Here is a 12,295-nt window from a genome sequence, read left to right on the forward strand (position 1 = left end):
ACCAAAGAATTAGCAAGTGTCTAGGTTATAGAAAAGAGACTCTAATCCAAATACATTGTAATTGTCAAAATGTTACTGGTTAAATAGCAATAAAAATCAACTATTATCAAAGGTAGATATGTAAATATGATATCTTGCTTATGAAGAAGAAAGGTTTCTCTTTTATTAAAAATAAAAAATCTTCTTTGAAATTAAATTATGTACCCTGTGTAAGAGCATTATACTGTACCATGTGAACCTCTTCCATTGTGATATGGTTTTCAATACTGCCATAAGACTATTACTTTGATGCATATAATCCTTAAGCTCAAAGGTATATATCTCATATTTAAAATATTTCCTAGATATAACTTCTTTACTGAGGAAATCAACAGAAGTATTATTTTCACAGAGAAACTGAAAGAAAGGTTAAGCATATGACACAATTAACATGTATCAGTAGGTTAAAAACATTTTTAGAACTTGAGAATTTATTTTTCTTTTACAGACAAAATTATGATGGAGAAGAAAATAGAGACAAACGTATGCAGTGTACGTTCAATATACTTGTAAGTATTTCCAGTCTAAGGCACATGCAGGCACAGGTTAAACATTTTTATAAGGGGGCTTCAAACTCAAAGAACACAAAGAAATGATCACATAAAAAAACTGGAAAAAGGGGGTTCCAACTCAAAGAACACAAAGAAATGATCACATAAAAAAAAATAAAAAAAGAAGGGGTTCCACCCCTGGGTCTTCTTATGCACATGTATGAAGTTTATATACAAGACATATAGACAAGGCAACATTCAATATTTTTGTAAGTGTTTTCAGTATAAGAGAAAACAGTCTTGTCTTTTCATGAAGTTTGATATATACTTTTTTACATACGTTTCTTTGTGCTCTATGATTGTTATTACAGATGATAAAACACAGTTTTGGACATAATTGAATTAGCTTGGATTTAGAACCTCTAATTTTTCATGTAAATCTGTTGTGAAATTGTTTATAAAACATTCTAACATACAGATGTGTGTACAGATGTATTTTTATAGGATGAGTTCTGTTGAGATTATCCAGAAGTAGGTATATTACTCCTTGTTGGTGGAAAAATCTTATGTTTAATAGTGTTTTTCATAAAAAACTTGTGGAAAGCTTCTGCAGAAGTCAGCAACGTAGTGTATTGGGTATAGAAATCTAGATTATATTCTATCTTCTCATTTCAGTTATTAAGATCTTTGGTTGTTTCAAAATTTGTGTTAATTAACAAGTTTTTATAGTTTTAGAGTAGATTTAAAAAAAAATAAGTTTGTTCTTCGGTCATCTTTTTTTTGTTCACAGCATTTTTTCAGTCAAAGTCTTGGTTCATTTCTCCTCAGTAAAAATTGAAACTTCTGTTTATAGAACAGATAATTGTTTAGGCTAAAAGAAATAGAATCATCATGAAGTTGTTTTTACACTCATCAGTTCTGTCAAGTAAATCTTTTAATTCCATATATAGATGTTTTTATGTCCTGAGTTAATATCATTTCTTCTCTTTTTGTTTAACTGAATTATTGAAATAAAATTCCTAAAATAAAACTGCATTACTCCTATCAGTTATGTGATAACTAGCTAGCTGACATGTTGGTTATTACCCATTAGTTCTTTAATCTAATGCTGTCAGTCATAGCTGTAAAAGTACAATATCTATTTTCTAACTTTTATAATTTGATCACAGTAACTCTACCAATCATAAACAAGACAATTGATGGTTTCAACCCATTGCTTTGAAGACTGTTAATTTAAAATATAAACCATATAGCATTCATGTATTACTCACTTAACTTTTAAATGGTAAAACTTTCAAACACTTCAACTCATCTAAAGTATATTTGAATCAATAAACCATTTTTTTTAGATGTTTCTGCCATTTGCCTTCTTCAGTTCTTTATTTTTCCTCTCAACTACATGGCTGACATTACATTTGTATTTCCTTTTCAACCATTGAAAAGATGTTACATCTGTAGTCACAATAATAAGTGTGATCTGGGGAAAATTGATTTTAATTTGGAACAATTTTTTTTAAATATTTATTTTCAAAAATTTGAATTGAACCTTTGTTTATTTGTTGGAGCTCAACACCACTGTCCCACCCTCGTTGATTAAGGTTAAGAGTCAAACTCACAACATCTGAGTTGACCTGCTAGTGATTACTGTAGATAAGCTACTGAGACCACACACACACTGAGTAGTTAAAAATTACTGTAAATTCAGAAATTTCTTGCAAGGTTTTTATTATTGAGATAAATGCGATAGAGTAGTAAATGCAATTATTTAAACTCGCATTTTAAAATATTTTATATGAATTAAACAGGATTTTTCTCATAATAGTAAAAAATAAAATCGCATTTCAGTCTTAAATGACAAAATCGCAATAATAAATGCACACAATAATTTCTGAGTTTACAGTGATTAGTTAACATTTAGGGGGTTTTATAATGTAAAATAAAGAAGAAACAGAATCTTTTGCGACTGCATCTTTCTGGTATTCTATTATATTTCTCATTCATGTTATAATGTACAACTATATAAGGCTACACAAAAAGATACAGATAGAACAAACTCAAAATGATAAAGTGATGAGTATCTATTGAGAACAGAAATTTGATACTGCTTTAAAAGATGATACATGTATATTTCATTTCCTATCTGAAATTGCTACCTCTGCTGTAGTAAATTCTTTCTTTTGGATTGAGGTGCCAGTTCTTTATGTTTTATATCAAAGTATTTTTATTATAGTGTGAAAACACAGAGAATGAAAATATATTGTTTTTGTTGTTCGGGTAAGATTTATTTATTGAACATAAGTGTTTTTTACTTGGAAATATAATTGGATGACCAACAGGATGTGATCTTGAATTTGGAAGGAATGGGACTATTTTAGGAACTATTTTAGAGAAAACCAAATGTCAAAGGATGGTGCCCCACTTTACATAAACCCTTTACTGAAAACACTGATACATAATTATGTAATATGATGTTAACTAACTTAAATTAAATCTTCTCTGACAAGATGATTGTTTTTATTGATCATCTAGTTATAATCCTTGAGGGTTTACATATTTTCTAGTGCCTTGAACTACGTCATAACCTAGAAAACCAGACCAGTGACCTATAGTTGATCAGAAGCTTGTTTCTGAGGTTCTATCATTAACCCCATTATTGATTAAAATGTTTGAAGAAAAAAACATGTACACCTGTTTGTATGGCAGATAAGATAACTTTGTTGTTTGTTCCCTGTTTGTCAAAAGTTAGTGGTAAAAATAGGCATCAATATTTGAAGCATTGTTCATGTTAGCTCAATATAATGCCATTATTTTTGTACTTGAACGGATAGTTTTACTTCCTCGTTGGCATTACTTTATTGATCAATGATTTCTTTTGTTTGACAAAAAATTTCTCACTGACAAATAAATATCAAATGAAGAAAAAACAGAAAAGATTTATGTAATTATTGTTTAAATAATGCAACAGATGTGACAATTTCATTCTCTGGTTTTTAAAGGCAGTGCTTTAAGGCCTGACTTTCAAGTCATGAGGTTCATCTTTTTAGATTTTGTATACTTTGATAAACATTTGCTCTAGATACAGCCAAGAATAATAGAGCTTTCATCTTTTCAATTATTACCACTGGACTCCCTTAGGGATGACATTAAAAGTTCAATGTAGGATAAAAAAAACTTAATTCACATAGTTTTTTCACTGACCCCCCCCCCCCCCCCCCCCCCCTCTTAACTTTATTTGGGAAAAATTGATTGACCAATAGGGATATATGTAAAAATTGATTTTATATATACAAAACTTGCAGAATTTTAACCCCACCCCCACCCCCACCCCCAAACTATTTGATTTAAGTTTTTTTTTATCTTACATTGATCTTTTGATGTCATCCCTTAATTTATCAAAATGCTCAATTTGTTCTTTATACTCATCAGCTTGTATATGTAGAAAATTTTCTGTTTTTTGGTAATTTTACAGGTGTATGCAAGCCCTAATTGAAATGAATATAAAGTGAAGGGTAATTTTGTTTCTGAAATATTGAAACTTACCCATAAGATTATTATTAATCCACAGAAAATGAAAAAAATGAAATTGATTTTCATATTGTAATGTATTTAGTTTTGGAAGATCAACCTAATGGGAGGAAAAAATCAAAAAATCAATAATTGATGATTTTACTATTTGATGATGAAAAGGTAAATATGTATTGATTCCTAATGATGACTGATGCTAATCTGTAGAACAAGTCACAACAGTAAAAAAAAAATGAAGTCATACTTAGGTGTGAAGACTAGTTCACAATTTATTAAAAGTTACTGATGTCATTTTCAGTAGTGTTTTCCCATATGCAGTCACTGTTCATACAGCTTCCCACTTTCATGAGAAATCATAAACTATACTAATGCTACGAATTCATCTACAGATTTTTTTTACTTCAACTTTCTGTAAACTTCAAGAAATATTTCAATTTGAATTTTTAACTATTCAGAATTTCTACCGGGACAACAAAGACAAGCGGCGAGAAATGTACACACAATATATTAAGAAATTGTACGACCTTCATAACTCATCCAGAAATTACGTAGAGGCAGGACTAACACTTCAGTTGTACGTACAATTATTGGAATGGAAAAGTGATGAGATCCACAGTGAAATGGGATTTCATCCAGAACCACAGTGTGATAGGAAAGAAAAATTACTGAAGGAAATTATTGAATGTTTTGATAAAGGAAAGGTAAGTAGCATTTATAGTTGTGGCAAAAGAGTTGTGTATCCAATCAGATGGATGTAATTCTTTGTTACTATCAATGTAACGTAATCAATTTATTATTTAGCTTCATTTACTGGTATAACCGGGGAACTTTGTGCTTAAAAGACTTCACGAAATAGTTACGTCTTTCATTTAATTGTTAAATAGACAAATTTGAAAAATTCTCAAAAAACAAGTCAATATTCTAAGTGAACTTAGTAAAGCCATCATACTATATGTAATTATCTACAATAATCAGAACAAATATTTTAATTTAAAAATGTCTATCAACAAGAACTAAATGTCACTTTATATCAGGAGAAATTGAAAAATTCTTGTATTCTAATTTGATGAGTCCCACATTGATACATAAGGCTTTAAAGTTCTGTAAGAAGTCATTATCTTTTATACTTCTTTGCCAGTCACGAGATGGCTATTAGATTGGTCTCATTTATATTATAGTTAATGATGTCATCATTTTCAGTTATGGGAGTATGGTATACCAGTTTGCAAAGATTTAGCGAGTTACTATGAGAGTAGGTTGATGTACAGAAAATTGAGTGAAATATTAGTAAGTTTTACACAAGATGTTACTGGTAAAACATGATGGTATTCTAGATAATTTTTCTATATAATGATATAAAAATATATGTTTCCAAATAAACATACCATTAGATAGGACTCATTCTCTGTGATATTTACTTCTGCCTTTAGTTTCTGTGAATATCAAAGTAATTAAAAATAGAAACTTTAAGAATTACTAAAAAGAAAGAACAAGAAAGGTAAAAAATTTATATTCCACAAAAAAATTGAAATTATTTTTTTCCCCCTAAAATAATTTGTTTCCATTTTTGGGAAGTGCTTGAAAGCAAAAGGATTGATAATCCAGGCCCGTAGCCAGGAATTTTGAAAGGGGGTTGACTTTAACAGTCACAATTCGAACAGAACATTGACTTTAACAGTGCTTATTTGTTTTCAAGGGGGGGTTCGTCTGAACCCCGAATCCCCCCTGGCTACGGGTATGTTATCTAAATAAATACACTCAAATTGAACACAAACAACTGATAAGTGGCCTCGACTGGACAAACCAAACCATTCATGTAACATGCAGTTAAAAAAAAAAGAGAGAAAAAAAAAGAACCTGCCTTCCTGGTCTGTTTGCAAAGGGTAGACCTGGGGGAGGGGAAACCGTCATTCTTTTAAATAAGGCCTTACAATAAAACCTTGAATTTTATTTTCGAAAACATGGACAATACTTTTAAGATGATTTGTATTGTGTTTCAGCAAAGAGAAGCATCCTTTTTCACCAAGATTTTGGATGGTGTACAAGTAAATGAAACTGGAACCTCTAGCCAGGAACAACCAAAGTTTTATCCAAGACAACAATCAGCATACTTTAGAGTGGCATATTATGGAATGTCTTTTCCTCCATTTGTGCAGGTGATCTATCATACTTTTCCTTTTCTTATATTTTTATGTCTACACACTCTTATGTCATGGTATAAGATATATGATTAAAAGGGGAATCAAAAATAAAGTTATAACTTCAATGTAGAGATATTTAGCAGCTGTCAATTTTAATAAGTTTTAGCATCACAATATTTTCATCTGAATAACAATGATCATTTGCTTGAATATTCCTTTGTGGTTCCCACTAAAAATATACTTCAATGCACCATTTTTATCAGAGAAGGCCACCGTTGGCACTTAAATTTTCGTAAAATCTTCCTAAAAAATAGCTTTTCCACATGCAACTAAACATTTACACTATTTCATCTATGCAATGTTGTCACAATATACTACTGTTAATCATTATCTTATGTATGGGCAAGTTTTATATTTTTTTTCCAGAATAAAGCATTTATCTATAGAGGGGACGAATGTCTGAAACTTCAGGACATCATTAATCAGTTGACGCAAGAGTTCCCGTCAGCAGAAATACTAAAGACCAACAATCCTGTGGAAGAAAGTAAAAAATACGGAGAAGCACAATGTATCCTTTCAGATTAGCATTAGACAGCTTGTCACATTTATAAGTACTCTCTGAATTTGGACATAGATTTTGTATTTTATAGCTCTAAGATGTGTGGAGCTTAAAATATGGACATAAAATAATTGTTTTTGCACATGCATGTATCAATAATACATTTAGTTTCAAAAATAACATGTACTGATTAGTTGTACATTTAGGTAAATTACATCAGTTTTTTTCTACAAAGCAATTGAAATGTTTCTGAAGTAATATTCTGTTATCCTACACATTGTCAGTTATAAAACCTTAATTAGATAAAAGATATACAAATAAGTGGTGTAAAACCTGTACCTGATCCAAAGAATGCCTACTCCTCAGACCAGAAAGTACCAAGAGAAGTGGAAAAGTTTTACGAAAGTAATGATGTAGACACATTTCAGATGGACAGATCATATCACCAGGGAAAGAAAGATAGAGATAATGAATTCAAAGTAAGAACAAACTTATGGAGAGACAAGAGCAAGTGTATTGAACTTCATGTTTCATAATAGAAAAAAAAACTTAAAGTAGTAATCTTAAAATTACAGCAAAGCTCTTGAAGAACTCCTCACATGTTCATCAATCATTTTAACATTAAGTTTAAAATCATCAGTACCTTGCTATTACAGAGGTGAAAGTCTCGCTTTTATTATTAAGTACCAAATTTATTTCACTGAGAAATTGCAGTATTTGGACCATATGATTTCTAAAATTGTTCTGATGGCTAAAAACATAAATTTACATTTACAGACATTGTGTACAGAAAGAACTGTGATGAAAACAAACCATAAATTTCCTGGAATATTACAATGGTATGAAGTAATTCAGAGTGAAACAAAAATATTTAGTCCTGTTTTGACTGCTATAAATGCTGTTAACAGTGCCTGTCAAGAGTTACAGGTCAGCATAGAAACTTCTCGTAGAAGCTGTAGTGACAACAACATGAAGGATTTATCCAGACAACTTAATGGCATGATAACAGCTCAAGTACAGGGAGGCATACCAAAATATCAGGAGGTAAATTTTCATCTCACTTTTTTCAATGCTATTGAACAAAATTAATTCATATTAAGTCAGCAGATTGGCAGTGATAAGTTTGAAATTCAGAGGACTTGGGGCCAGTAAATTCAAATGTGAAATCTAAAGGACTTTATTTGTTCTTTATCTATTTTCTGTGTAGAGGACATTCGATCATCAGCATGGTTAGATTGTTGCAACTTTATACATGTATATCATTATTACGTAATTTATACCTAAATTTTGTAATTTGTATGTAATCATTTCATTGTTATATGTAGTAAAATTTGTAATTTTAGGCATTTTTCTCTGAAGAAGTTACAAGGTTACATCCATCAGAAAGTGACAATGTTCAAATTTTGAAAGATCAGATAAACTTACAGGTAATGTCTTATTAAAAATAGATTTACACTGTTTGAGATTATAAGGTATATATATTTTAAACTGACCCATTAAGAGTGTTGGCTCAGGAGGGAACATCTGTCCATTAATCTCTACTTCCATCAGAATGTTTATGCTTTAATCCAGATGTCGTTACTTTGTAATCCCCAGTATAGCGTCTTCATCTTATTAAAAGTAAATAGAAAATACTATGCCAACAGGTCACTTTAAGCTCTCTTCATTAGTGATATGGGATTTGCAAGCTTGCTTAATAAGGCTCCTTCATTTTAGTTAAGCTTTATAGGAAATTAACAGTTATTATCCCCTACCGACAAAGTCAAAGGGAACTTTATGTTTGCACTCTGTTCGTCCGTCTATCTGTCCATCCGCCAGTCTGTCATATGAGTATTCCACACTTTTCTTGCTTGACGATATTGATTTGACATTTTGTATATTTTTTTTATTTAGTTTATGATTTTATCATGTTTTGTAGATAAGCTTGTTGGACCAAGGACTTGCTGTAATGAAGAAAGATAACAGTGAACACTTGGTCATGTTAGTCCAAAGTTTGGATGAAGAACTCAAAAAACTAATGAAGAAAGTTGGCTATAGAAAAGAAAAGAGAGCTGTAAGTTCTTTGTTATCATTTTGTAATGCTAAAAGAAGAGTGCTGGTTACATCTTAACATAAAACAAACATTAATAGAAAGAATACCATAGTTAACTATGTAGTAATAACAGAAAACACATGATTCACTTTGAAAAGAATAACAACACTTGATTCACTATGTAATAATAACAAACAACTCATGATTCACTATGTAATAATAACAGACAACACTTGATTCACAGTAATAATAACAAACAACACTTAATTCACAGTAATAATAACAAACAACACTTGATTCACTATGTAATAATAACAAACAACACTTGATTCACTATGTAATGATATCAAACAACACTTGATTCACAGTAATAATAACAAACAACTCATGATTCACTATGTAATAATAACAGACAACTCATGATTCACTATGTAAAGATATCAAACAACACTTGATTCACAGTAATAATAACAAACAACTCATGATTCACTATGTAATAATAACAGACAACACTTGATTCACTATGTAAAGATAACAGACAACACTTGATTCACAGTAATAATACCAAAACAATTCTTGATTCACAGTAATAATAACAGACAACACTTGATTCACAGTAAAAATAACAGACATCACTTGATTCACAGTAATAATACCAAAACAACACTTGATTCACAGTAATAATAACAGACAACTCATGATTCACTAGTTAATGATAACAGACAACAGAAAATATATGAATATCTATTAAAAAAAAAAATTGTCAAAATAAATATTTGGAGAGAATTTTATTTTATTTCAACAATCTCCTAGATGAAGAAAATGAAAGCATTAGCTATATTTTTTGGTTATTAATTTCAGGCTGTGCATAGTGAATTAAAGAAGTGGGACTCTGGGATGGGAAGTTTTATAGATCCCAGACCAGGAACACCAAATTCTCAACATTCAAGTGGAAGGTATGTATCTCAAGTTTTAACAAGATAGGTGTTGAAATTCACCAGTTTGTGAAATGAAATGCTAGCATGTATCCGACACAATTTACTGACAGAAATTTCAGCTAATCATTGTAAGCCTTTACTCTCCAAATTAATGATTACAGAGGGTCAATAATCCATACAGACTTTTAAAATAATAATATCATAGAACTGTTTCATATATTTAACTGAATTTTTCTAAATTGAAATGATCCTGTTTCAAAGAATTTTGACATTGAAAGCTCACTAGTAATTGATTAGATATAAGAAAATGTAGGTAAGACAACAATGTAATGACACAAAAATCAACAGACATGAAGGGATACTTTATATGATTGTTTCAAGTTCAATTTCAGCAACTTAGTTATTATCTTAGTTACCATTTTGGCAAATTTAAGTACACAGCTAATTCCAGCATATAGCTTCTGAAGACTAAGCTAATATTGATGACAGTACATACCTGGTTTTTTTTTCAGAATATATAGTTAAGGTCAAGGTAAACGCTGGGTCAAAGTTGTTTTGAAAAATATATATATATACATGTGTTTGATTAATGAATTGTCATTTCTATTTTTAGTAACAGATCATCAGTGATATCATCAGATTCTAGATCAAATGACCGTGATGATCTGATAGATCTCACTTCTACGGTATGTATCAACATTTTTTTGTTAATTTTCAAACAGACTTTCACATTCTCAAGAAAAGACAGCAACCTTTTACTAATTTAAAAACTTTTAAGAGACTATAAAGTTTTGAAATGTTTCACATTTTGTCTAATAAACAGCAATTCACATTTTTGAAATTAATTCAAAAATGTTTTAGGTAGTAATTTGCAAATGGTCAATTAAGATTCTATTTCTAAATTTAGTAATGCATTATGCAGATGTCATTTGTAATTGGAATAATTTTAAAACATATTTTTATAAAATTTTGCCTGCATCGCATTTACTTCTCATACCTAATCTGTAATTACATTCATAAACTTTTTACAATTGATAATCAAAACTGATGCTTTTCTGAGCTAGGCTACAGCTTTTGTTTTTGCTGTCTTTTTGTCTTGCTGCAGTTTATATAGTGCTGCAGTATCTTATTTGTAGTAATGCTTTATAACAGCAATAGTTAGACACTAGTATGCATGCAATATTATAAATGCCTGTTTTTCTTTGCTGGCTAGTTGAAAACATATATTTTTACTGCTAAATGAATTTATTTTATCTCAATTTTGTTTCCATCCTATTTTTATTCCTTTTACCTGAATACTTGCTTGTATAGAGATTTATTTAAACTTATGCTTGTTCATGTAGATTATAATGCACTAAGCATGAATAGAAAAGACAAGCAAGCTTCATATATTCATAATCTAAATTAAATTGCATGCCTGAAATATTTATTGGTTAGCTTAAAAGATGTCTATTTACTAACTAGTAGCAGAGGGTCTTTCAAGTTGACTTAGTTCATATAATTTTTAATGCTGATTTATAAATTAATTAAACTTTCATAACTGCCCCTGTTGTATCTCCAAAAATGAGTATGGTCTTCTTGGTAAAATACTATACACAATGTGTTTTATAAATAATTGAATTAAATTTGATTTTATCATATAATTCTTGATTTCATGTATAAACATAAATATAATATTTTTAAAAAAGTTGATTGTCCATATATAACATAACTATTCTTCAAAATATGATGATGAATATGATAAAAAAATATATGATATGAAAATAAATTCTATAAAACGTCAAAGTTGGATTTGCATTGTTTCAGGATATTCTTACATACATACTAATGATTTTATATTTAACAGAGTTGAAGTAACTTTGAATAACGCAGTAAGATTAGTACTAACATAATAATTTTTAAACTATAAACAATATTAAGATAAAATTATGTAAAGTTAATTGTCTATTGCTCATCTGCATGTATCATACAGGATATACCAATACTTATTACCTCCCCTACCACGGTGGACAGACGGAGGTACAGTCATCACTTTCCTTCTCGGAATCTGTCACTTCATCATCGTAGCAGACCTCTGTCTCTGCAGTTTAGCGATCATCTTGTCATTAAGGTATACCATTTAAGCATTGGTATGAAACCTTTGTGGGCATGGTATTATGTGTAATGAATTCAATGTGTTGGAATTGTGTGGGCTTAAGTACTTTTGGTGTTGTTTGATGGTAAAGAGTGGTAATCCAGTTGTTTTTGGTGTTGTTCCCTTTTTATGTATTATTTTTATTTTTAACCTATCCAGTCAGATTAATTAATGTTGTGATTAAGGAGCATGATAAACAATGGTGATTTCTTTCTTTTTGCATGTGTTTTAAATTTGCATTGATTTTTGTTTGAATGGTTGCAATACGTTATTTTATTTACAGGAATCATATTGAATTAAGCTAGACACTAGACAGACATTTATTTTTCATAAGGAAAGCTATTGAATAAGACATTAATTTGAAATCTCTTGTTGGTTATATTTTTCTTCTAATAGTGATAAATTTTAATGGGTTATTTTAACCAAACTTATTGTA

The 12,295-nt window shown here is 29.8% G+C and overlaps 1 protein-coding gene across 3 annotated transcripts in view; it reads left to right on the forward strand.

Moving 5' to 3' along the window:
* The window catches only part of LOC134686153 (dedicator of cytokinesis protein 4-like), a 113,923-nt gene that overhangs the window by 87,705 nt on the left and 13,923 nt on the right, over positions 1-12,295 (forward strand). For 2 of the 3 annotated variants that reach the window (XM_063545829.1, XM_063545836.1), the window contains 12 exons: positions 488-548; positions 4,511-4,756; positions 5,256-5,342; positions 6,056-6,211; positions 6,623-6,764; positions 7,065-7,234; positions 7,533-7,799; positions 8,099-8,182; positions 8,674-8,808; positions 9,649-9,743; positions 10,339-10,411; positions 11,698-11,835. In XM_063545829.1, coding sequence (XP_063401899.1) covers positions 488-548; positions 4,511-4,756; positions 5,256-5,342; positions 6,056-6,211; positions 6,623-6,764; positions 7,065-7,234; positions 7,533-7,799; positions 8,099-8,182; positions 8,674-8,808; positions 9,649-9,743; positions 10,339-10,411; positions 11,698-11,835 — 1,654 coding nt within the window. The remainder of the gene's footprint in view (positions 1-487; positions 549-4,510; positions 4,757-5,255; positions 5,343-6,055; positions 6,212-6,622; positions 6,765-7,064; positions 7,235-7,532; positions 7,800-8,098; positions 8,183-8,673; positions 8,809-9,648; positions 9,744-10,338; positions 10,412-11,697; positions 11,836-12,295) is intronic. The other variant, XM_063545843.1, reaches the window with a different exon arrangement.

Source organism: Mytilus trossulus, chromosome 1, assembly GCF_036588685.1.
Source record: "Mytilus trossulus isolate FHL-02 chromosome 1, PNRI_Mtr1.1.1.hap1, whole genome shotgun sequence".
NCBI lineage: Eukaryota > Metazoa > Mollusca > Bivalvia > Mytilida > Mytilidae > Mytilus > Mytilus trossulus.